Below are 26,864 nucleotides of genomic sequence, written 5' to 3' on the forward strand. Positions count from 1 at the left end.
ACATCTCAAGCACCATGGGCTGAGCTGCGAGTCGCAGCCACTGAAAGATGCTGCAGGCGGCTTGGAGGGCTTATGCAACTGTCTCGGTTGCTGTAGTTTTGGTGAATTTCTCAGCTGATGAGAGATGGCGTTAACACTTCGACCCTCACAGACTGGCACAAAAGGCATGCAGACTGGCACAAATTGCCCCCTGCACTAGCAGAAAACAGTGCATGCACTTGGACTGAGTGAGTCCACCTGCTCTCAATCACAACAAACGGAAACTTGGGATTAGGTGTTCGTTGGGGAGGGCTGGAAAATAAGACTGTTTTTTCTTATCTATTTCAGGGCACCCTTGGCATTTTACGAGACCGCTTGGTGCAAAGCAGGAACTGGAGCAGAGTAGGGTTAATGTAAATCCCTCAAGCAGCTGAAAATAATTTGACCTCTTAGGAGAGAGAAAGGTGGGGGTTGGTTCCATTGAGAGTTTTTCTTCTTCTTCATATTTCTCATTTCTTGAGTAGTTACTTTCCTTCGTCCATAATTCCCTTTCCTTTTACTGTTCAAACTGCATTGCCAATCATCTATGTAGTTAGGTGATGATGTTCACTCATATAAAGAGTAGGATACTTCCCCTCCTCCGGTGTTTGGTCGTAAACACGCTGTGATCTTCACTCTTTACGATAGTGATGCCAGTTACGGCTGAGAAGTGGCCTGACCTTTAGCCTCTGCCATTCAGAGGGGCCCTTTTAGGCTACACAGTACAGTAATGTGAAGCATGACAGTGATCTCATATAGTAAATTTAACATATTTTCATATTGCTGATTGTTTTTGCCTTATGATAACTTGAGTCCACAGTTTAGTCAAACAGTTTAGCTGCATGATGTAAGTTGACGACGTTATTGTCATTTCTGTGATTCAGTGACCTCACAAGAATTTACTTCACCTGCTTCAGCATGCTGACCTCCGCAGCCTCACTGACTCTGTGCTGCACTAGATCATCTACAGTGCCACCTATACTGCAGGGAAAAGCTGAAAAGTTACTTGGGAAAAGTGGAAAACTTTAGAGAAACCTTTGGTCAGTGTTGTATTTTCCACTGTAGGCAGCAGGTTATGTTTCCCCTTACAACCTCAGACGAAACGTTTACCCTCTGTTGTCCTTTTGAGCAAGAGACAGAATTATGAAATATTTTAAGAAAGAAAAAAATGAAATATGACTGAACTGAGTTGCCAATATTTATTCACTACCAAACAGTTGTAGACCTTTAGGCCTGGTAGATCCTGACCCAGTGTAAAATACTGGCACTTAGCCGAGTGTAACTCCGAAGACAAATCCCTGGAGCTGCTGCCCAGAGTGAAGAGCTCGGTACTGTTGTGTGCTGCCATCTAGTGAGAAGAGGACTGAAGTAGATTAATGAGTCATAATATCAATCTAGTTTTCTGCTGCTCGGAACAGTTTATTAAAAAAACAATATTAAACAGAGAGTTGACAGCTAAGTGAGACTGAGGGTTGTCTTTAGTCAGCATTGAGACACAGACAAACTCCCTGGAGCACCCAGTGGGAGATGTCCATGGTGGTGAACAGGTCGGCCTCAAACACCAAGCCAACACCCATTGCGTTCCTCCGTAGAGACGTGGTGTACACTGGTGTCCGCAGCGTATTCTGTGGTATCAAATTAAAAAAAAATATGCATATGAGTGTTAGTAAAAATGATCAAAATAGTGAACTATAGTATAGATGCATGTCATGCCGGTGGTTCACACCTGTAACCTGAGGCGGCGTGCCTCTATGGGTATGACTCTGAGAATGGGCAGTTCCACAACCAGAACTTTTGGTCTACTCCTCACCAGGCAGCACTTCTCCGTGTCCCAGTCTGCTCCCTCCAGATACAGGCCAGACACAAAAAAGCCTGCAGGAAAAAAACCATCTGTCTTAGGGTGAATTCATCACTAATCATGCTGCAAAGGGACACATTTAATTTCATTACCCTGCCCAGGTCTGTCACTGATTTCTTCCTCACTGCGGTACTGGGTCACCTGTGTGTACAGTGTGGAGAGGTCCAGAGGCCAACCATTTTTCCTGCATGTAGCTTGGACCAGGGCAGTCAGGTAGGACTCTGGGATATGGAGTCCTGACAGCCACATTACCTTGGGCTCCCCTTCATCCACCTGATGCACACATCATACACATACTGTATTATTTAAATGTATATTCTAAGCTTTCTTGACTCTTCTGTAACTCCAGAATAATACAGAAGGCTACATGTCAGAGGTTATCTGTGATATTGAGTGTCCATCCTCACCCAGTGGCTATACTGTTCATAACGCCTCTTGAAATGGCTCATCCAGTTGCCGAGTGACTTAAGCGTATCAGGTGCCAACTTCTTCCAGATGGCAGGAATGTGACCATTAAAAAGAGCTCGGGCGACCTCATCCAGCTCACTGCTCATCCCCACCTCACCAGCCAAAGCCTGTGTGATACAAGAGAATTAGAACAAAAACAAACCTTGCACCAATCCATTTTTTTATGAACATCTTGTTGATGTGCGACCCTCCCTCTCACCCTCTGCAGCTCAGCCAGAGAGCGCTGCATGCGAACCACAAGTTTGTTGAAGCGCTCTAATTCTTGAAGCAGCACGACCGAGGTCGGGGAAACGTCCGAGCCAAACTTTTTACGGATCACGTCCATGTCGAACAAATTTGGGAGCTTGTTCTGAATGTCCTGGGCCACCTGGCTGATGTGCTGATCCCTACTGATGCTTCCACCAGATTCACCTGAGGCATAAGAGTAAACGCAGTAAGAAAGAAAGCAAACATCCCTCAACGCTACCAGGGATCCTCTTTGGAGTTTAGAGTTGATTGTGGAGGTGGGAGAGCAGGTGAGAGAGACGAAGGATGCCAAATCATACCTGTCTGAGGTTGCAGGTCTATTAGGTGGGCCCACATGTCTTTAGCTGCTTGCGTGTAGTATCCTATCTCTGCATTAGAATGAAGGCCCAATACCTCTGGTGTATTTACCAGTGGCAAGGTCTCAATCTCATCTGTCACACATAAAAGGGTAAATCTGTGAGTGGTGACAGAACTTTAACTTCATCTTAATAAGGTCTAATAATGTAAAAAAAATAGAAACTGACCAACATATATTTTCTTGGGCCCTTTTGGAGGGATCTTGTAATCGACATCCTTGTTGTGAAAGAAGTGGAAGCGCTGAAAGACGTAGAAGAGGAAATCTCCGAGGTACTCATCCATGTAGACTCTCAGGATCCTGCGGTCAAAGCTATCGATGGCTCGGCCGCCGTACATCACCTTTAAAATACGACACACACATAATTATCTAACAGCATCAGCTAGCAGGATAATGGAGATACAGTTTATTAGAAAATAATGAATTTAGCCCAACCTCTCCAACAAGGTATTTGAGACTTCCCCAGGGAATATTGCTGTCTCCCTGGTCGTGAGATTTGGTCAGGTAGGTTTTCAGGATCTCCATACACACCTGTTGAAAAATGAAAAACAACTGATAATATAGCACTTAAATAGAGACCCAAAATCCCAATCTATTATTTCCAACATAGTGTAAAAGACTCCTGTGCCACTTACAAAGAAATCGGACTCGTTGAAGTCGTAGGAGACATTCCAGCCAATCTTGCCGTACTTGCGTCTCTCTTGCACCACAGCGTGGAAGAAGGCCAGCACATACACCAGATTACTGAAGGCAGGGTGTGGGCATTCAGCCAAGGACTCGTGGGAGATTTTAGAGTACGTGGCTCTCATGTTGAGCTTGAGTCCATTGGGAGGCTCCGTCACTACCTGCACACAATATTGAATTACATGTAAAAACAGCTATTTATCCTCTACTAATCCAGTCTTATCTATTATTATCAGAAGGAGTTTTTTGGCAAAGTGTTAACCATCAAAACACTATTCTTAACGTTAAGTCATTTGGTCTCATGTACAGACTTAAAACCTCTTACTCCTAACTAGGGAGTGAGTAAATAATTTACAAAGAAGTGTCAATATGTTCAAATTAAACAGGTTGAGGGAGACAACTGCACCACTTTCTAAAAAACATGTATTTGAGGTATGCAACTGTTTCTTCCGTGCTTGTTGAATGTGTCCAGTTTCAAAAAAAGGACTCACCTTGCTGTAATGAAAATTACTTTTCCAACATATAGATGAAAAATATTAAAATGCAAACAACTATATGAGGAAATCCTGGTGCCAAACACTGGATTCTAGAAAGTTAAAACACTGCTGAATGAAAGGGGGGGGGGGAGTTTTTCACCTTTAGAGACTTTTGCAGTATGCCAATGGGGAAATCCTTGATGGGGTTGGTGGTGACCCACAATCGGAATTTGGGATTGGGATTAGTGATCCTCTCTAGAGATTTCTCCAGTTCCTTCAGCCACTTCACCAGCAGGTGGCAGTTCTGTAGCAACAGCCACTGACCACGGGACACAGCGCTCTCCAGCAACTGCAGCGCAACCTTCATCACCGGTACAGAAGACAGTTACCCATCAACATCTTTACTTGTTTCTTATTGTGACTACTTGGTGATCCCTATACGTCTTTCATTCGACCTCACTTAAAGCTTCATAGCTGCGATACACAAGTAAAATAATTTTCAGTACCTTCTCTTGGCCTTGACCCATGGCAAGGAACTTGAACTTGCTCCCCCCAAAACCTGATCTCTCAGCCAGTTTCATGAGGTCACCGGCTGGGTCAGAGCCCGGACTCAGGATGAAGATAATGGGGGAGGAAGGTGTGCTCTGCTCATAAATTGCATCAAAGCTGATCACGGGGGGCTGAACATATCTGAGCAGGAATACAGGAAAACATGTGGAAACTCAGGGCGTGGTTATAATCAAAAATAATGATAAATTATAATATCTCTTGTACATAGAGGGAGAGGGAGAAACAGCAACAGAAACAGTCTCACTTCTCGCCCATGGTGACGGTGACGTAGTCAGTCACGGCTCTATAGACTCTGTCCACACGGAAGCAGCGCAGCAACAACAGCTTCTGAAAGGCGGACAGGTTCTCCTCATATTTCATGGGGAATGGAGCCTGCTCCGGTCCATCTAAGTCATACCACTGAGGTTGAAAAAAGAAGCAGGGTTAGACTCTCAACCGATTCAGTAAAATACCCTTGCGTGTCCTGACACTGTGGTCACTTACAGACTTCCAGTCAGAGGAATCTTTTTCCACGTCATCAGGCAGAGAGCCAAAGTGTTCAGGAAAGAGCTCTGCGAGTTTCACTATGTCTTCCCAGCCCTGGTCTGGAAGCCAGTCACAAGGCTTTTTGAGCTTGCTCTTTTCCAGGCATAGATTACCTTTACACGTGAGGTGGAAAAAACATGAACATTTGCTGAGAACATCTGCGTCTGTCTGTGATTACTTTGACATACACATGTAACACGAAAACTACATATAAGAAGATCTACGTTTTTTAGACGAGTTCAAGTGTTCAAACTTCTGTGGACATCTCACCCTTGATAAAGAACTCCAGCTCTTCCTGACGTGCTCTCCCTTCTGCCTGCTCAATCTTCTCAGTCATGTTAAAAGAAAAGAGCAGCTTGTGTCTTTCAAACAGACCTGGGGAGACGCAGAAAGTTCAGGTTATAAAAGCTACAAAATAATAATAAACTCTGTGCTTTATCCTAAGAAACAGACTCATTTCCATGCTTAATTATTTTACCCGTGCAGCCGTAGTTATAAACACTGTGTGTCAGAGTGCTCATGATGTTCTTCAGTCGTAGGTGAAGGGAAGAGTCTGGCAGAGATTTGCGCAGTGAATAGTCAAACACTTCCAGGTAGGAGGCCAGGGAGTACTGGTACATACTGTTCACCAGAGCCATTTCCATCAGTCCAAAGAACAGAATAGCGCCGCGCTTGGCAGCAGGTCGGTAGCCGTCTCTGAGTTTATCAATGTCCAAGGATGTCTTCACAGCCAACTTTAACTTCTCAAATACCTATCGATCACAATATCGAACAAGGAAAAAAGAAAGATAAAGAACTTTGGTGAAATTGCTGTTCTTAAGGTCGCTCATGCTAACTGTAGCCAGACTGACCTCAAAGGCTTTTGACTTGGTTTCCTCCAACGTGTGAACCAGCTCTGTGTTATCCAATATGTTGCCTGTAGATGTCGCCAGCTCTCTCAGCAGGGAGTCCCCTAAGTTTTTGAGCAGCTTCTTATTATTGCTCGTCTCTTGGATCAAACGTTCGCGCTGCTCCTCCAGCTCCTTTTTCTCAAAGCCCATGATAACACTCAGCAGCTGGTCCTCCAAGCCCTTAAGGGTCACTACATGAAACACAGGTACAGACAAAGGACGGATAGACAGACAAAGGATTTTGTACATGCTGGTCAAGTGTTATAGACAAAAACTATGGTTGCCATGCCAAAGGATCTTACCAGAATAGTTAATGACCATGGCTTTTCCAAACACTGATGGGGAATATTTGGGGTTAGCTTGTTTGGTGTTGAGATACAGCTTGAAGTTGGGATCGTAGTCCACCTCCTTGTCTCCCAGCATGACGACCTGTCTGCCCTCTGCTCCTTTCACATTCTTCTCCAGGACATTGTCAATCACAGGGTCGATGTAATCATCCACATCTTGGAGAAGGAATGGGAAACCATATTTGATGGCCATCTCTAGTTGCTTCAGGAAGTCTGGATCATTGAAAGATGAGATCTGGGGAATAGAATGACGGTCACAGTGTCAGGACCACACATCAGGACATTACTTGCGTAAGCATGAACTCTTTTGTACCTTGAGCTTATTGTTTTCTTCTTTCTTCTTAATCCAGTTGAGGGCTTGCTGTTGAGGATCAATACACATCGGAAATCGGCTCCCTCTGGTTGTGAGGATCCCATTCTGCACTGACAGCTCATCTGGTGGTAATCCCTCCGAGCCCCATCTACAGGAACATACAGGGTTTATTTGGTACACATACTTTACACTTAACCCCACGGCTTCCTCAGCTAGCGACAAGTAAAGACTAAATAAAGACAAATCCAATTATTTTTTTCAAGCAGCTGCTCTTTTATCACAACACTTTTTTTTATCATAAGTTATGACAAATTCATGTTGCAAATTGTCTTGTCTCGCAAGTTTCAAAGTCTGTTGTGAGCACGCGCTCCTTCTCACCTGCTGATTTCTACTTCATCAGTAAGAAGGCTTTCCACTTTGAAAGGCAGGCTCAAGGGGATGCCTCTCTCTTGTACATCCCTAACCCATACTTGGTACACCATTTCATTCCTGAAGTCCCAGCTGAAGGCCCCTTCATAGCTCAGGAAAGCAGCAGAGATCAGACAGTCACCAAGGAGACGCACACGCCTCTGCTTCAACTCCTCCAAATCTTGTGTCCACCTGAGTGGCGATAGTTGAAAAGGGTGAGTTGTAAAGAGAGATAGTTAGAGACAGGAAGAGATGGAGGAAATGAGATTTCAAAGAAACAGATAAGCAGCAGCAGTCGTGGGACTCGTTGTCTTTTGCAGCCTCACCGCTCATTCTCGGAGCTCAGACCCGAGATGAGTTTGTCAGCTGCTATCAGCCTCCTCTCCATGAGCTCAGCCTCCTTTTGTAGGTACAGTGTCTCCACAGTAGCAGCTTGGTACTTCTCTCCAAGAGCCTGCAACTCTCCCTGGATATTGCCAAGCTCACCCTGAATGTGCTCCAGCTCCTGCTTACTCTGAAAGAAGTTCTTCTCCAGAAGTCCCACCTAGAAAAAATATTGGATGAATGGCTATTGACTGTTTTCCTTCCTAAGGAGCATGATGTAATACCCCTTTCGAGCCTCACATTACCTTCTCCCTCTTGGGTTTTATCTCTCTGGCAACCTCACAGTAACCGATGATAGCCTCAACAAACTTGAACATGCCTGAGCCAGCTTTACTGATGGCCTGCATCTCCTCAAGGCTCGTCCGGAGGTTCTTCAGGAAGCCTAGCCGAGAGAGATTGCAAGGAAAACAACTGAGGCATACTTGGCGAACACAGATGCCTACTATCATATATGCAACGCGGGCGTTATTATATGCATTTTCTATGGTAGATTTCCATTGATCATGAAGCCGACTTACCTTTGACAGTCCTGACCTGGTTGTTACTTATGGAATCACAGTCCATCTCCATCAGCGAGCGCAGGAAGTTAGCCTCTGACATCATCCCCTTGGCCGACTGCCAAGTGATCTCCTTGTAGCCACGCAGCACCAAGATGCACTCGCACACCACCTGCACCTGTTTGGGTGGCTTGGCAAAGGATCTGTACAATGAAGATTCACAGGTGGCATTAGCTGTTGTTTTTTTTTGTAAATCCTGGCTTTGCAAAACTGATTAGTTCTCAATTAAAAAATCTAGATAAATAATCAACTCCAATGTTTTGGATTGTCTTCTATTTTCTTTTCAGAGGTTTGTTATGGGTGTCTGAATTACAGATGTCACCGTTGATCTATTCATTCATGCTTATTGGAAGCTTTTTCAACAAATGAATGAAACAATAATCTGAGTAAGGAGGAGAATTTACCTGATCTCTGTGACATCAGATTTGTCTAGGTCTTGCAGGGCGTCGCGGGCTGCCTTCAATGCCGGCAGAGCCTCAGCCAGGGAACTTTCAGCTTCCTTCTTCTCCACAGCAATCACTTTGTTCTGCTCCTCAATCTCTTTGGCTTTGTCTTCTGCCAATGTCTTTTTCTCCTCCGCTAGACGGAAAAGTTATTAATAGGTGGTTTGTAACAGCTGTGTTTACCTTTGGAAGACTACAGTGCTCTGTGGGGGGGGGGTCCGTTAGATATCAGATGCCCACTGACCTACAGTCGTGTTTGTGACAATCTCATCCAGCAGGGTTTCACAAGCTGTGGACTTTTCAGTGAGGACCACCTTCTGCTCTGCTAGCTTGACATTCAGCTCAGCCAGCTGCTGACTGGCCTCCTTCAGTTTATCTAAACCTCCCTCCAGGTGCCGGCACTGAGCTACAGTATTATAGGAGAGAACAAGTTAACAAAACAAAGGCTCTCAAGTAATCACGAGAAACCAAATCATTCAAGACATGTTCCATCTTCTCACCCAGGATGTACTGATCATTCTCCACCAAGAGTTTAGAATAAGTGTTAATGAAGTCCAAGTAGTTCTTTGGAGTAACATAATTACTACGCCTGTGTTTTTGCAGAAATAACTTGCTGTAGTCACCCACAGAAGTATGGACCATGCATACATGAGCTATCACATCTGCAGAGTGGGCCTCAGGAACCATGGGACTTTCACCTGTAAAAGGGGGAGAAAAAAACAAACATAAACAACATGTGGCTAAATGGCTATCTGAAAACAAACTTTGAAAAAAAAGAATGCATAGTAAAAAAAAGATGTTTGTATTATTACACACCGAGGAATGACTGAGCAACTGCGAGTAAAGCCTGTGGAGGCCATGGCAGGAACCAGTCTATCACAGTGTTGTTCATCAGTCCTGGGGGGAAAAAGTTACACACAGTTGGTAAAATGAAATCAAAAGTTATATCACGAATAAAGAGAGGCCTGACACCATATTTCACCTGGGAAGTTCCTGCAGCGGGTCCTCAGGGTGTCTCCCACCGGAGACATGCCTAAAACAATGTGTAGATTGTTGGCACTCTTGCTGACAAAGTACTGCCACAGACTTTCTTTAGAAGGACCGGCTCCCATCTTCAGAGCTTCGTCGCGAAGCTGGTTGACAACTGACTCCCTCTCGTCATCAGGGAACAATGCAGGAACAATGCCTGATAAGAGAGAGGATGATCAGAGTCTTAGAGCTGTAGCTTTTCAAAATAAACAAAGGCACTGTGAGCCAGGACATTAGAGCGATATCCGACCTGAAGTCAGCATGTTGTTAATGAGTTCCAAGAAACCTTCCTCTGCAACATGGGCATCAGTAAAGAGGAACACCATCTTCCTATTTTCGATGCCAAGCTTCAAGTACAGTGTTTTCAGGTCTTCGCGGAAGTTTGACTCGCAGTATCCTCTGCTTAGTGCTATCTCAAACACCTGGGAAAGGGGGATTTCCATTACAAATGCCTGAAGATTCCTTTGCAAATTTAGCTTAATGCTGATTATCCTTCCGAACCCAAAAGTCCCCTTTTAGTCTTAATACTGCTGTTTGCACATCTTCCAGATTCCAAATCCTCAATAAAGCACCCACTAGACCAAAATAAATATTCTAAACAAAGATGCAACATTCTTATTGCAGTGAATGGAAATACTACCCGTCATAGGTTTTTACTACCTCACAGCCAGCAGTGAAAGCAGCAAGCTTGGTGAGGGACTGTTTGCCAGAGCCCCCCACACCGACGAGCAAAGAGTGGCCTCGATCAATACGGATGATGCGGTGCACCCGGGTCAGATGTTCCAGTGCGTCATCAAACAGTACCAGGTTCATCCTCAAATTGTTCTCATTGAATTCCTCGAGAAGTTCCTGCAGAGGGCAAAAACTCAGTTGTCTTTCAGTATATCTATCCATCCACTAGTTACACCAGTTATCCTATGAGGGGCCGATCCCCTCCGGCAAGAGTGCCAGTCGATCACAGGGCTGACATATAGAGAAAAACAACCATTCAAACTCACAGTCACATCTACAGGCATTTAAGGGGAACCAACTGACCTCACCTGCATATCTTGTGGAATAAGTAAAGGTAATCCACACATGCATAAGGAAAACATGCAAACTCTACACAGAAAGGCCCGGGCCATATTTAAAGGCCAAATATGAGAGCAAATAATGGACACAGTGGTAAAAAAAAACAAAAAAACATGTATAATTATAAAATGTCAACATGATAATACCTGAAACAGGGCTTTTGAAGCATCATAGTCCAGTATGTCCTCATAGACCCTGGGTTCGGACTCCCTGAGGGCTGTCCTGTAGTCTCCGAAAAGAATTGGGTCCCTGATGACTGCCTCCATGTCTGAATTGAAGTGCTCCTCAATCAAGTTCTTTATGTGGCCTTGGACCTGATTCCGAAAACACACATTTGAAACATTAACTGAATTAACAAAACAATATACAATAGAATTTTAACCTGAGGGAACCGTAACACATTTTTACCTACACACAGTAATGATTAATTATTATCAATTATTACCATGGCTTTGTCAGTCTCATCGATTAGTCTGTCGTGGAAGATTCTCAGACACTCATTTCTCCAGACTCGCACAAATTGCGTGACAGTTAAAAACCTGTTTGAGAGAATCATGAAGAGAACAGACATTTTTAAACATAGACCTCTAACTGCAGAGTCTCTGCTGATCTGTTCATAGAGTGAATGTGCCAGATCAGACCTGTCGGGCTTGGTGAGCGTTAGTCCGTTGTAGACTCTTGACAGGTCCCTCAGGTTGAAGATGTAGTGGAATTTGGAGGGAGTGGGTGGCAAATCTTTGATGATGCTGCTGTACAGCTCCAATGTGCAGAGGGTGACTTTATCACAAACCTTCTGTACGGCCTCCTGAAATGGCTAAAATAATAAAAGAGTTTATTAAATTTATGTGATTATATTTGAATGATATTCTGATATCAGTATTGATGGTAAATGGCAATTCAGTCACATTCATACACTGTCGGAAAAGAGCTATCAGAGGTAATTTAGGGGTTAAGCATCTTGCTTAGGACACATCGGGGAAGCAGGGATCGAACTGCCGACCTCCGGCTTAGTGGACGATTGATCTGTGTGGGAAAGAGGTACTCACTCTGGTGTGGCCTTTGATAATGGAAGCATAGATAAGGTGGAGTGAGTCCATTGCAGGGAAGGGGATGCTGAAGACACTGAAGAGTGAGATGAAGCGGGGGTCCACCTTGTTCCTCCCTCCTCCTGCCTTTCCCATGGCAGCAACAAAGCCAAGGTCCTTGAGGATTTTGTAGTTCAGCTCCTTCCCTCTGTCATATATGCCTCCTCGGTCCAATAACAGCTTCATGAGTGCGATAGGCTGTTGTGTCTCATAATTATCCACCTGGATGAGCATATGGTGTATCACAAAAAATGTTGGACATGCAAGCGCTGTCATTCACAACAGTGCAGGAGATAAGAGACTTGGTTGAATGCTTGGAGCTGGTACCTTTGGCATATTCATGTCATCCATAAAGACCAACAGTCTCTTTCCCATTGGAGGCCCATAGTTCCCTTTGGTCCTTTTCTCCACATTGGCCTCCAGGTTCCTCTGCACGTCCATTGAGGTCGTTCTAGATGAGAAGTTGATGATCAGGGTAATCTAGGAACAGAAGGGAATAAATTTAAACTGAAATACATTTCATGACATTGGATGACAGGCTTAGATTTGATAAGCAAACACACCACTGTTTCTGCATCTAGGTTCTTAAGGAAGCTGTGAATGGTGGCAGTCTTGGAGGTGCCAGACTCGCCAACCAGAAGCACTGGCCTCTTTATCTTCACCATCTGTTCCAGGATCCATCTCGCTCTCGTGGTGTCGATAGTTGGCACTAAAGCACAGAATGAGGATGAGGCTTGGATGGGCCAAAAAAACTGAAATCATGTACAGAGGATACTTCATATGTCCTCGCAGCTCACATAATTAATCTTTACCTAGAATGTCAGCAAACTTCATTTCAGGGTTGTGAATATATTTGGTGACCAGGGAACTCCAGGGAACCCACTTCTCCTGTGTGCCATCAAAATGGAAATCATACAGAGACGGCAGGTATCCTGTATGGATGCAGACATTTTGTTATAAATAATAGGAAAGAGAATGAACATGGGAAGAAATCCTGTCCATTGCTTTTCAACAGTGACAGTTGTGGTGTACAAACATTCTTTTTATAATCGCATATTATACATAGTGAACTCCTAACCCTAATCTCTTATATACAATATGAGATATGACCCAAACTGGGTGTCTTAAGAATGCATTTTTCTCTTTACCTGGGATCTCACCAGGTCCTGCCAGGGTTTTCTCGTCATGCACTACAGTTAAGCAGGAAATCCTTCTGATGAACTCATCAAACTCCATCCTGCCACTCTGCAGCAATGAGGCCCCTAGTGAGCAGTAGAGAGCTTCCAGGAAGAAACACTCCAGGACTTCAGCACTGCCGCTTTCACTCTCAAGCAGCGCATCCAGCGCGGAGCAGAGTTGAGTCACCTGCACAGACCAACAACACATTGAGTCTGAAGATGGGACACAATTCTTCGTGCAAGAATACAACAATTCAGGTACTGGAGTACATGCGAGATAGATGAGATGAACCTACCATGTTCAGATCTGTCTGTGGGACAACAGTCTTCAGCTTCTGGCCTTGTTTGCCATTAACAATACCATCCACAATCATGTCAATACAGCTGGGCACATATTTCTTGAACAGTTTGTCGAGCGCTTCTCGTTCCTAGAAAAAAGAAAGTGTTGATATGTTATCAAATTTTAAACAAGTACAAATATTAAATAGTACATATGTTTTGTTTCCAAACCCTTTCGGATCTGTTTGTCAGCCATCTCTGCCAGTACGGGGTGTATCGGAGGTTTTTTGGGTCAACAAAAACCATCCCACAGCGGGAAACAGTAGCGGGGGAAGCATACTGCAGATCACCGACCTGTAACGGTGAAGTTTTCTTATCATGTGCTCTGAAAGTTGCTTTGCAGAAAAGCATAGGGAGAGGTAACAGCACTCTTGAAATGCAGACAGACCTCAAACAGCAGTGCACAGTGACTCTGTAAACGGATCCGTTCACCATTGGCCAGCGTGAGGAGCTTGTTGTCATCCATCACTGAGTTCATATTCTCGACCCACAGAGCGTCCACATCACCATCAAACAGGATGTACCTGAAAGTCAAAATCTGAGATTTCACAGGACTTTCTCTTTTCTCAATCTGCGCATGAATAAACGTCACTTCTTTATTCACAGATTAATTGCATGTTTCCTTTTTTTTAACCTCCGTGTTTCTTTGTCAGAAGGCTTGTTGATGTCACGGAAGATGTTGGATAAGATCCCATCAGTCCAGTCTCGAGTGTCAGGGTCGAGAACACCATAAAGTTCAATGACACTCATGGCTTTAGGGTTCAGTGGATATATCCTGGTGTGCAATCCCAATCTGATGATGAGATATAATAAAGATCACAACAGTTCAAACTAAATATGAGAGAGGGTGGTGTAAACTTAGGTGATGTAAACTGAAACTGACTTGGTCTGAGCTTGACATAATGTGCTGATGACAACTGATTTCCCTCCACCTGTTGGTCCCACAACCATAGTAGTGTGTCTGGTCATCATTGTCTCATAGATCTGCACAACTTTATCCACCTGAACCATAAAGAATAGAGCACATCAACATTAGACCACTCGTATGCTGAAACCAAATCTTTGCTACTTAAATCAAATGTAAGACCCATGATGAGACACCTGGTCAGGCACTATGACAAATTTGTTTTCTTGCAGGATCTGTTCCACAGCATCATTGATGTCGGGGTAGCGAACGCGAGGACAGTCCAGCCGAGGGAACAGGTCTGAGATCAGCCCGAGGAACAGAGGCACGTCCTCAAACACAAACTTTGGAAGGTTCATGTCCCTGAGGGCGCGCATCAACACCACATCCTGTGGAGATCAAAGAAATAGCAGTGGATAAACAACAAAAGCACTACAAAATGGTGGACACTCGCTGAATCTTTGTCATGAAATATCATCCGGATATTGCACTGGATAATCCCTTACAGCAATCAAACTTCACTCTATACCAATGGAATGAGGCAAGACTCCTTGGTTCCATATTGAATTTAAACTGAAATGTTTTCTATTCACCTTTTTCCGAAAATGAAATTTCAAAAATGGTCTACCTCACTGATGTCTGGTGAGCCTCTCTTCAGTTCTCCTGCCATCACGAGGACAGACTTCAGAGCTCGCAGACCAAAGTCGTAGTGAGACTGCTTGGACAGTTGCTCTCGAGCCAGCTTATACAGTACTGTCATCTTCTTTGCCAGCACCTGAATCGCACAAAAGTGGAGTGATTAGATCCTCGGTAAGAATTTTACATGTGTAGGTTACATGTGCAGTTGACCAAATTACAGATGTATCAATGTTTGCTGAATTATGAAAATAATGTTGTGCACACAAAAAAATATCAATGAATCTTCCAAGTAATTTAATTGAGAACATAAACATCTTGGTACATTATAGTAATATTGCACATACATGGATGATTACTGTTAACACTACTCAGGAGAAGATCATCAGCTAACTAGCAACAATATCATTTGTGTGTGTGTGTGTGTGTGTCCCTCACCTTGGCCATTAGGAACCCCTCAGAGAAGAGCATGATCTCACAGATCTGCTGCAGGTCAGGAACAATGACCACCACAGGCCTGAAGAGGGCTTTCACTGATTCTGGCAGCTCGGTGCGTCCCGCATAACCCGGGTTCATGGTGATAAAAATCCCCATGCGGCTGTCCAGGCGGATCTCTTGCCCTTCGAACTGAAGTGCATAGTGAGAAGGTGGTGGTTAAATGAAAACTGGCATAATTTTCGATGAATTTATTACTTTTTCTGCGTAACTACAACAGACTTACATGAAACCTTTTGAGGTGCAGAATGAGAGCATTGCGGATGGTCTGGATTTGAGAGGAGATAACTGACAAAACTGAGGCATCAATTCGATTGAACTCATCGAAGCAGCCCCAAGCTCCACACTGGGCAAGGCCAGACAAGATCTTACCAACAGCCTGCACACACATACAGAGAGGTATTTCAAGGGGGAAAAGGCAAATGTAAATGTATGTGTGGGTTATCATCTTTTGGGAAAAGCAATGGCTTAGATAAATTGTAATGTAAACAATTTGAAGTCCTTTTTTTTCGAGAAAATATCACAAAGTGGTTTTATTGTACTTGTACAGTAGCTGCTCGCTCTTCCAATGTACGCTACTCACCATGTAATCCATGCCCTCACCACAGTTTGTCACCACACAGAGCAGGCCCAAAGCCTTGGCCAGATCTTTGGTGGACTCTGTCTTTCCTGTACCCGCCGGTCCGGCGGGAGCTCCACCCAGGAACATGGAGAGGGCCTGCATCACGAATACACACCCACGGTCACAGACATCTTGTCGTCAAAACTGGCTGACGGAATCAATTTGCATATGTACGCTTGCTTTTATTAATTTGTTTTGAAGATATAAATATGGAAAGCCTCTCAGACCTGGGTGAGGGTGAGGTAGATCCGGTCGGTCAGTGGGGTTATAACCAATCGACCATTCAACCCCATGTATTCATACCCATAAGAGAACGAAGCGCTGCACTGATGCACAAATAGGTCGTCTTGTTCCCGGACCCAGTAGAATCTTAGTTGGCTTTCCCACTCAAACTCTCGTGGGTCCATTATACTGGAAACACATGAGTTACACTATCATATGAATGAATTCATATCAATTAATATATTTAAAGCTGGAAAAGGTTTACCTGTTTAGAACAAAGCTGTCCACAATGTCTCTCGCATGCACATCAATGATAAGCACGGTGTTAATCTTTCGTCTGTCATTTTTCTTCATAGGTTGTGTAATACGTGTCACCAGCTCATCAATTTGCTGGTGCATTTTCTGAGCAAAGTTCTTCAATGCGTGCTTCTCTCCTTTCTTCACATTTTCGAAAACATCCTCTAGCTCCCAGGTCCACCACACTTGAGTGGCAGCTAACACCACCATGCCCTGGTACAGCAACATCCAATCCACCCTGAGAGACACGGAAATGACAAATTGAACACACCTTTCAAAATCAATCTAAATGAAATGGTAAATGTAATGCACTTATGCTGCACCCTTTCCTACCCTGAACTACCTCTCAACGTGCTTGACAAGTAGCATTCACCCATACACATTAATACAGTGCTTCTATACATCTAAATAAATGGTGCCTCTCTATCATTCATTTATCCCATTCACACACTGCTAGCACGGCCGTCAGGTATGATCTGGGGTTCAGTGTCTTGGTCGAGGAAACTTTTGAAACCAGAAACCTTCTGTTAAGGGGGATGAGCGACTCCTGGGTGACAGCCACCCACATACCCACCTGCTCCTGTCTCTGCAGTAGTAGAAGATTGCTTCTTTTGTAATCAGTCTATTGGTCCGCCTCATCTCTAGCAGTACTCCCGTCATCCAGTCCTCCACTCTGCCCTCCACTGGGACGGGCTTCCTCAGCTCCATCACCTCCCCTTCAGCAGACACCATGGCTCCAGCTGCTGTCTCCCCATTGCTTTCCCCATCGAATCTCAGAGATGCAACGTTGTCATACATCTTGCGGAGCAAAGCAAAGACAAATAATGAGAAAAATGTTTCACACACATTGAAAGCATTGTTCCCACCCAATTTGAAAGAGTACATTAGTATGTTAAGTATCATAAGGATGACACCTTGATCATGTGCTCCTGGACACAGGTAGAGTCATTACTCCCCAGAATGCTGAGCAGCTCATCATCAGAGATGAAGAAGAAGCGAGGAAACGCATTCCGCTTAAAGTCCAGGTAGTCACTGAGGCTCTTCTGGCACCTCTCCAGACCCTCGCTCAGGGCCTGCAGGTCCGTTAGTCGGTTGGGAAGCAGGCAACACCGTTTGATGTTTGGGCCCTTCACTGTGTCACTCATTGTCTACATGGGAAATGAATGAAATGATATTATTATAAGAGGCCCAGTAACAGACCACTGTGCTTTCATCAGGCTATTATTTTGGCAACACTCACTTCTTTAAACCTTTTGTCAATGTCATCAAATTTCTTGGCTTCTTCAGGTAACTGCGAGCGAATGTCTCCACCAATGAATATGCTCTCCAGGTACATCCATTTTCGTTGTACCAGCAACCAAACCTGTGCAAGGAATACTTTTTTCAATCGGGATTTTTATAGATCAGCTCAAGTGTGGAGTGAGATTTGATCGTTCTCTCACTGACCTCTATGGTCTCACTGATATGGGACAGGTCTTTTTCCCATTGTTGTATGGTGCCTAGGAAGTGTCCAACAAAACGGCTGCCCGCCATGCTCTGTAAATTCATGGCATCGTTCTCCACGTTCAGCAGGATCTCGTCCACTGCACCCAGAATAGAACCACGTTCCTGGGTCCCTTTAACATAGGGCTGCACACTGAACTTCATGTTTTCCCAGGTTTCCACCACCTCCTTCACTCCCTGGAAGCACACACACAAACATGATTTCACAGATAAACTAGTACAACTGAACCCTAGCTCCAGTTTGAGGTTATTGACAAAGAGGGATGCTTGCCTTCTCAATACTGAGCTCTTTTACAGCAGACGTGACGATGTCACTTAGCACATTTGCATATTTATGCAGCTCCATAGCAAACATGTTCTCCAGAGTGAAGCTGTCAGGGTTCATGTCAAAGTTGGTGCCGGTCCTCTCCATCAGTTCATTCCAGTGTCTGTGGCCCAAATATAAAAATGTATGTGTTATACTGTATATTCTGGTCTACCTTAATTTTCAATATTTCATACTAATGCTTCATTTCTTTCTGAGGACTGACCTGTCTCTGAGGGCCTCATTCTTCAGGTCCAGCAGAAGAGGTAGAGACTCTCTGAACTCCTTCATGCGTCCTTCCAGGAAGAAGGCCACAGGCAACGCCCGCACATCTTTGGGCAGCTGCCTCAGGCCTTTGATGAAGCCCTCAGCTCCCTCCTGTAGCAGCTGGATGTTTAAATGCACCCACAGCGTCTGAGACCACTCTGTCTTTGTATCCTGGAAGATTTAAGGACAAACATTAAATACTTCAAAAAACAAAACATGTTGATCAGAATTATGTGTCCCAATAAGCGACTTAAATTTCACCTTCTGAGCTTTATATATATCATATATTTGTCTCAAGCCCTTCATATCCTTCTGCATGGTGATAATCTCTGGGTACACAGTGAATGGTAGGTCCAACAGCTTCTCAGCATTAGCCAGCTCCTGTCGTCCTGCCATCATCTTGGCAAGATCGGCCTCATATGTTCCCAGAATGGTCAGCCCTGCAAAGACCAAACGAGAGAGACTGGTTCCCCTGCTACAGATTCAACACGATATACATTGTTCTAGATATGAGAACCAGACGCAGGGTTCAAGTACCTTTCTCCAAATCATCCCCCACAGCTCCAGGACCATGCATGTTGAAGCTTTCAGCAAAGATAGACAACTCCTCCTTAAACTCTTCAATCTTCTCCTCTGTAATCTTTGGGATTGTTGGAGGAAGTTAGGAAGAGAACTCTAAATGTAATCCTCTACAAACTGTTGCTTTTCATTTTCCGTTTAAGTGGAATGTGTGGATTTGGTGTCTTACCTCAGTAAATGACTTCTTGACATTTGTCAAACTTCGATCCACTTGTATGGATTCTGTAAAAAGGTCACTCCACATCTGGTCAATACTGGCAACCAGCTCCAGTTCATCCTCTCCAACCTTTGCATATAATATATTGCATAAGAACAACAACAAGGGAAACCACTAATGCTCTCAGGCGATAATAATTTAGAATTAATTCACAGTACCTCCATTTTGTACATTGCCAGTGTTCTGTATCTTTCCTTGATATCATTGACTCTCATCTCCACATCTAGAGACATGTATTTTATGTCCGAGATCGTACCAAGGACGGACTTCAGGTCTTCAAAAGTGTCAGGGCTCTGTTTCAGCTTTGTGGACAGTTGCTTTTGTAGAAAATAACCAAGAATAACGTAAATATCACATAATAAGACTAAAATAATTGGATACTAACTATGTAGCAGAATTCAGTACCATGAGTTCATCTCTCAAGTTGAAGAGATCCTCTTTGACAGCCTTGTTGAGCAGACTCCCGAGTGAACTGATCCAGGACTCAACAATCTTTTGCACTGTGTGAACCAGAGGTTCCAGGTTTAGATGGATGATGTGGTCAATTTTAAACAGAGGCTCCAGCATCACCTTCTGACTTATCCCAGAAAAGAACTGCAGCTCATCGTCATACTTGACACAGGACGGTTTACTTGCAGCAAATTTTTCACTGACGATGGTTTTGTTCCTTTCCCAGAGAGGCCGATAGTGTCGGCAGTGGCAAAGGTACCGATCCACAGAGAGGAGCAGCTGCTGGATGTTCTGGGACACTGTCATGGCACTTTCATTCACCTGAGGATGCTGCTTCACGTCACTGTAGAAGCTGAACGTCACCAATTCATTTTGTTGTGGAGGGCACTCAATGCAGGTCCCACGCATCCAACGCACAAATTGCTGAAAGACGAAATTTAGCCAGAATTAAGTCACAGTGTCAAATGTTGTGTGTCGTAATCTTACAAATGTAAATTTTCAGAAAAGTAACATACTACAATGACACATAGGAGAATCATGATGAACCAACCTTGGTGCTCTCCACACAGTCGCTGACACAGTGCATGATCAGCCAGTAGATCTCATTGCTTTGGGGCTGCAACACGACCTCAGGGGCAGACAGGATGACATCAAGTTGGAAAAGTGCGGTAGGTCCCATCAACGCCATGTTGAAGGCCTGAATGCTCCTAAATGTGATAAGAAGGCTGTGAGAGTGGTTGAGACAGACAGGGTGATAAATACTGCTCACAAAATAGATGACTTCAAAAACATTAACAGTGTGTAACTACCTCAGCACCATCTTCGCGAGGGAGTCGAACACCTTGCGCTCCCAGTGCGTGTAATAATCTGCCATACATTTGGCTTTGCCACTGCTGCTTTCCATGATCAAATGTTCGGTTTTAGTAATGCTGTGTCCGACGTCGGCGTACTTCTTACTGAGCAAACTCACAGTTTTTACCCGCTCTTGTTCAATGTGTTCACAGAACTCCTTGACACCTTTTTTGGGGGGGGGGACAACATGCAATTAAGTCAATGAAAATAAGTACAAATGATTAAATCCAATAAATAATATCCTTCTATTAGTTATACCTGGCAATTTGTTTGATTTTTCAGGGACTGGACATTTCATTAAGTTGGCCATCACCATGGACTGCAGCTTGGAATCAAGGTCTCTCTCATTCATCTGAATCTGACTGACAACCGACTCCAATTTAGAGACAGCCTGGATGCATTGTTTGATGAATTCAGGAATACCTAAAACCAAATAACACACACAACAGACAATATTGATTTCATCACACCGCACGTGTGCATAAATGGGCATGAACTGGAAAAAAAGATTTCCGGTTCTGTAAGTAGCATACCCGAGGAATTCCAGTTGAGTCTTTTGCATCCGAAATCCATCACCTTTTTGACCGTTTCGATCTGTTGAGCCAGCATATTGAACTTTGCCTCACTCAGGCTGTCCATCACAGAGTGGCAGCAGTTCACAAGCTTCTTCAGATCATCAACATACCTAAGAAACAAGGATGAAACGAGTCAGAAATATGGCCATGACGTCAGATGGAGGTTCTGATGTGTGGAATGGACTGCACCGTGGTGCTGCGAGTGTCATTACTTGAGGAATTTGTGCTCCTGTAGAGCAACATTCTGAGCCAGTTGAGGCACAGAGAAGTCCAGTGACACAAGGTGGATCGTCTCACAAATGATTTCCCTGATCTCTGGGGCAAAGTTCACCAGGTATCGCACACCCCTCTGTAGGTTGCCTTCAGCTGGTGGGGCATCCTTAGAGAGAGGCTGGGAATTTAAGAGAAAGACATTATGAACAGTTAATGTATATGTATTTTTCACAATGCTGAGCAAGAGTTACAGGACAGCAAATCGCAAGAGACAAATACAGTACCAATGTTGCTGGGATTTGGTGTTCAGTGACCAACAGGGCTTTTTTCATTAGCAGTGGCAAGTTGTGTTCTGTCTCAGCCAGCCAGCGCTCGTACTTCTTCACCTCGTAGTCCCTGAACTGCAAAGCCACTTGCACATACTTGTCCTTGGCCTGAGCAGAATGCAGCAGAAGTCACACAGAGGGTTTTAGACAACGATTTTTTTCTGTGTTTTTTGTCACCACGGTGTCAACAGTAAAATAACTCACCACTTTGCTCTGTTCACTCTCGAGCATCTCTGGCACTTCCAGGAAGGGAAGGATGGTGCGTTTGATGCGGTGGAGCAGAGATCGGACCCACCTGATGGATCCTGCCACGGGAGGATCATTCTTGTTTAGCGGTGGTTGGTCCTTGTTTGCCTTAAAGAGTTCATTTATGCTTTCCACCTACAACACAGAGAAAAAGACTTAGACGTTCTACAAATTATAATAATAGTGTAATAATTATTTCTAGGTTTTATTGGCTGAAATTGATCAAATGTATATAGAAATAAATGGGTAATTACTACATTAACTTTGTTGTAATGCAGTTTAACATTGCAAGTCATTTAGGTTTGTACATTCCTTTGCTTGAGTCACATGGCACAACACATGCATGGACTCACTGTTCCTCACCAGAAGCTTTCTGATGATCTGATATGATCACACATTAAAACATGACATCAATTCAACTGCAAAGTCAATTATCAACCGGCACTTTTTTCTTGACTTCAGAGCGCAATACCTCTTTGCAATACAGGGCCAGTATGTCATTGAACTTTCTCATCAAATGGTTACTGATGGCCTCCCTGGAGCGCATGTGCTTGAACTTCAGCAGCATGTCGAAGGCCGCAGCTGAAGAGCGCAGTGTCTCAAAAGACTGATCGATGAAGCTGATGGCCTCGCCCTCAATGGCCTGTGCAGACACATGTTCAAAAAAGGGAATCAGCTTGAAAACTGCAGTACAGCATACAGAAACTTGTACTGGTGCGAAATGACAAGCACATAGATCCTGCCCTGCTTCATTAAACCTAATGTTATTTTTGCTTCTGCGTTCTAGATGTCCTGAACTCACCTGCACTGTAGTGTCCAAGTCTTGCATGATCATTTTCCAGCTGCTCTTCTTACAGATGTCGAAAGGATTAAAATGGACCTCCTCAACAGGCAAAATCAGACTGTCCACTCTGCACAGCATTTCATCGATGCGTTTGAGGTCACCGGTCACACCTTTTAGCTCCGGGCCAAAGATGTTATGGAACTCCTCCAAGATCTGCACCAGACAAATCCAGGAGAACTTTCAAAAACTGAGCGGCATTTTTCTTTTTTTCAGTTAATGAATGCGAGGTCAGTATTTGTGAGGTTTATGTTCACTGACCTGCAAAACATTGCATAGATCCTGGCAGATGGAAGCCATGTAATCAGTCCTCTCAAACAGTCTCTTGCGGTCAAATTCCCAGCGTGAAAACCTTCCTGATTCTTCGATCTCAGCGCGCACCTCAAAGTAACACGACTTCCACTGGTCCAGAACCTGTTTAGCATCATGCACCTTGGATTTGGCCACTTCCCTCTTATCTCTGTCCGGGACACAGCACATTGGTGAGTTATACTCAAACTATTTTGAAAACAGGATTCTGACTGACAACTGAACAATATCAATATTATCAAATATAGATAAATGTAGATTTGACCTAAGATGTGAACTTATAACATAAATGTAGATGTATATCCGCACATACTTGAATAACGTGCGGATATCAATTACGTGTGACACACGTTCACACAGCTGCCAGGCAATACGCTCCATCAGAGGGACCATACGTTCATTTGTGTTATAGTGGCAAGAGATCATCCACACAATTTGCAGGGTCTCCATCAGAGGAGGGATCGTCTCCAGGATCACAGCAAAATTTGCTCCCGTGGACAGATCCTACGACAGACAATGGTCACGGAGGAAAAGGTTAAGGTGAGGAAAGAAAAATGTAAGTCAGAGTAAAGAAAATTCAGCAGTGCGTTTCTAAAAAAAAGTGCAGCTCACCATGAAGTGTCTTTCCATTGTGCTGAGGAAACGTGAATTATCCTCCGACTCAACGCGGTATTTATTAAGTTCGGCAACCGTTCCTTCCAGGGTCTGGACGATGCCGGCATCCGTTTTGGCCATCACCGCCAAGATTTTCTTCACCATCGGCTGTTTGAGCTGCTCGTTCAGAGCGCTCAGGATGGATGCACGTTGCTGCCAAAAGGCGATCTCGGCCATAGGGCCAGGCGCCTGGACGAAAATGGAAAGCAAATGTTCCAGATTGGTATACGATTATATTTGACAGGGATTTAATCCTGTTGGTAACAGTCAAGACATTTCAGCAGCAACTACATGTGTACATTCTGAGCTTGATCTCACGTGCTGCAGCTCAAGTGGAATTTTCTTACCTGCCCTACCACCAAACCCGCCTGGGCTGAAACTCAGAATGAAAGAGGAGTCCCAAACCTGTGGCTCTTTGTTTTGCTGCTCCTCAATAACAATGGTAATCTGAGTGTGCCAGTTCATTACACACTGCTCCAACTCCTCAACCATTTCTGGATTAGAGAGAAGCACATCCACCTCCGGCTTCAGGTCTAGCTCAGGGATGTGCAGTGTACCCCCATCTGTGACAAACATAGATTGTACCGTTCATCGTTACAAACATTGTATGAAATGCGTGTTAAAAAACTAAGCAGGTCCAGCAGACTTATGGCTTCACCTTTCACGTATTTTGTTTTTTTTTCCAATAGTGAAATACTGATAAATACCTGACATTCAAATGAATAGGCTCCAGGCGCATTATGATATAAAACAAACCTAGAATTTGAAGTTGTTGGAGAGTTGTGTTGGTCACTCCCAAAAACTTGTATGTCCTGTGGAGCAACTCGTCGCGACTCGTGACTTGCTCCCTCGACTTTGCCGAGCCGTCCTCTCCTGCCTCTCGGCCAGCTGCCTCCATCTGGTGGGCAGTGAGCAGGGGTATGTACATCTGAGAGGAAAATGTGCGTGAAACTTTTGGAAATGCATGTTTTATGTTGACAGATTTTCTGCTGTGTGAAATGAAGTTTTTTGTCTGACTGATAGTGGTTGTGGCTGGTTGCTTGTGAATTATTTCTAAGTTTACATTGGCAAGTTTGTGCTGTAGCCCGTGAAGGGGATCTCCACTGTGCATGCCAATGTCGAACAGCCTGGGCATCAGGATGTTGGCTTCAGTCATGTCCAGTGGTTCAACGATGGTCTCTATTTCAAACGGAAATCACAATCTCTTGGTTAATCTTGTTTTTAAATGTAATAGGCTCTTTAACGTGCGTTATTGTAATAATTCTCACCTTTTGTGTTCCTGAGGAAGTAGAAGACAGTGGATTTCAGAAATCTCTCTGGGTAACTGTCTACTGCTACGTGAAGCTCAATGTGATAGACCACTTGAACCTCAATCCTCTGAAAATGCAAAAAAACTGAAATCATTTTTTTTTTTCATGATCCCTTTCCTCTCCATCCATACAATGAAAAACTCATTCAAACACAGTCACGGTGGGACAGAAATCGAGACAAGAAGGTATGAGTTTAAGTGTAATCTCACTTGGCTGGGGCTTTCTCTATTGGGCTCCTTTGTGCCCGAGGTCATCTCTGCTCCATCTGGGGTCCGGGTCTCATTGTCTCTGTCTTTCTTCTCCTCTGAGGTTATAAATATTTCAGTTACATAAATTCTCATTATTCGTGTTGACAAGATTCAAAATAAAGTTTAAAAAAAACTTGGTTAACATACAAATCATTACATTTTACATTTGTAAATGTCTTTATCTACAGTATATTCCTTAGGCCAATTCTGTGACACTGTTATTCTAATACATGTTAGATACAAACAGCTTCACCAAAAAATCCAATGGACTCATATGCCTTAGCCCTTTGAATTGTAAAGTTATTCTTATTATTGATTTATTCCATTTATGATTCATTTCTTTCTTCTTCCTTACAATGTTTCAGTTTCATGAGTCTTTTGTCCCTCGCTTGTCATTTATCTGTACACTTGCACCCGCTCCATTTGTTATACAATACCTTCATCTAACTACAATGTTGTCTGTAGAACAAGTAGTTTGATTATTATTATTTCAATGTTTAAGAGAGAAAACCAACTCGGCCAACTTACCGACTGGAATTGCAACTTCAATTTCCTCCTCTCGTCTGGTTTTGAAGAACAGGAGACACGATGGCGAGTCTTCCTCGGAGACGACGTTCAGGTAGCGGATCACCCTCTTCTCTTCCTCTCCGTCTCCCAGCAGCAGCAGCTCGTCGAAGCAGTCCGGACACTTGTACAAGTTGAACCCGGCGGTCACCCGCTGTCGGATCCACTCCACTCGTAAATCGTCGTGGACCATTTTGCGCCGCTCGGTTTACATCAGATGATGAAGATGATGATGATGAAGATGATGAATGATGATGATGATGAATGATGATGATGAAGATGATGATGATGATGAATGATAATGATGAAGGTGATGATGCTGATTTACTAACTATCGTTGCATTAGTGTCGCAGCCCAGCGTTTACAGGTCGTCATGTCAACCACTACAACATGCCGCAGTTGTTTGGGTTTTGTCTCCCAGGACCTTGACTGCCAGGCGGTTTGCCTTCCTGACTCTCCTGACAGTCTCATGATGGCTCTGTAGCTGCACATACCAAGACAATCGCCCCGTTAAGAGATACATCAATAATCATAATAATGTAAATCCCTGTGCATTTGGGGGGGAAATACCTAAAAGATGTGATAATCATCCATTAGTAAAATGAGTTTCGCACTTAAGTTTTAAATGTTTAAACAATAAATTGATAACGAAAATATAATTTATAATTTGTTACTTCATTTGTTAATTAGGAGCTTTATTATTATATTTGTTCTTCTTCTCACTGAGCCCATCCTAAAACAAAACTAACAGATTTTTCTAGTTTGTTGGTTTCTTTCCATATGCAAATCTTTCAATTTATTTATTAATTTGAAATAATTATTTCAGCATGTCAGTACAAAGAGTGATAAAACTGGGGCGTTGTTTAAGCAATTGATCCATAAATGAACAAAGATATGCAGAACTGTTTCAAGCAAATTAGTTGTGATGCGTCTTTTCACGCAACCCTTCTACACAGCACTATGGCTTCCTTATACAATCTGTAGT

At 43.7% G+C, this 26,864-nt stretch overlaps 1 protein-coding gene across 1 annotated transcript; it reads right to left on the bottom strand.

Annotated features, from left to right (window-relative positions):
- Positions 1 to 1,413: 1,413 nt before the first annotated feature.
- On the bottom strand, positions 1,414 to 26,244 carry LOC118314444 (dynein axonemal heavy chain 10-like). The gene is made up of 78 exons (XM_035640906.2): positions 25,843 to 26,244; positions 25,276 to 25,370; positions 25,025 to 25,133; positions 24,820 to 24,935; positions 24,513 to 24,684; positions 24,162 to 24,319; positions 23,715 to 23,945; positions 23,416 to 23,606; positions 23,055 to 23,253; positions 22,755 to 22,949; positions 22,425 to 22,595; positions 21,911 to 22,087; positions 21,665 to 21,814; positions 21,380 to 21,558; positions 21,126 to 21,277; positions 20,851 to 21,015; positions 20,550 to 20,757; positions 20,291 to 20,447; positions 19,696 to 20,163; positions 19,449 to 19,607; positions 19,243 to 19,359; positions 19,032 to 19,134; positions 18,756 to 18,934; positions 18,454 to 18,665; positions 18,195 to 18,351; positions 17,867 to 18,100; positions 17,661 to 17,783; positions 17,335 to 17,568; positions 16,995 to 17,218; positions 16,389 to 16,658; positions 16,129 to 16,312; positions 15,863 to 15,997; positions 15,506 to 15,658; positions 15,223 to 15,411; positions 14,777 to 14,923; positions 14,346 to 14,537; positions 14,128 to 14,246; positions 13,879 to 14,037; positions 13,633 to 13,768; positions 13,416 to 13,538; positions 13,202 to 13,333; positions 12,876 to 13,092; positions 12,540 to 12,659; positions 12,291 to 12,436; positions 12,055 to 12,207; positions 11,689 to 11,949; positions 11,284 to 11,456; positions 11,088 to 11,181; positions 10,789 to 10,956; positions 10,232 to 10,420; positions 9,822 to 9,993; positions 9,525 to 9,728; positions 9,359 to 9,439; positions 9,043 to 9,240; positions 8,787 to 8,948; positions 8,504 to 8,678; positions 8,061 to 8,242; positions 7,788 to 7,924; positions 7,485 to 7,702; positions 7,129 to 7,350; positions 6,751 to 6,898; positions 6,393 to 6,672; positions 6,052 to 6,281; positions 5,679 to 5,952; positions 5,471 to 5,575; positions 5,159 to 5,313; positions 4,920 to 5,074; positions 4,612 to 4,795; positions 4,266 to 4,466; positions 3,581 to 3,790; positions 3,381 to 3,476; positions 3,115 to 3,286; positions 2,890 to 3,021; positions 2,544 to 2,755; positions 2,284 to 2,451; positions 1,969 to 2,149; positions 1,745 to 1,890; positions 1,414 to 1,643 (listed from the first exon to the last, which is right to left on the bottom strand). Exons 1-78 carry the CDS (start codon positions 26,069 to 26,071, stop codon positions 1,497 to 1,499), a joined length of 13,671 nt encoding a protein of 4,556 aa, XP_035496799.2. The 5' UTR covers positions 26,072 to 26,244; the 3' UTR covers positions 1,414 to 1,496.
- Positions 26,245 to 26,864: the final 620 nt, after the last annotated feature.

Source organism: Scophthalmus maximus, chromosome 19, assembly GCF_022379125.1.
Source record: "Scophthalmus maximus strain ysfricsl-2021 chromosome 19, ASM2237912v1, whole genome shotgun sequence".
NCBI lineage: Eukaryota > Metazoa > Chordata > Actinopteri > Pleuronectiformes > Scophthalmidae > Scophthalmus > Scophthalmus maximus.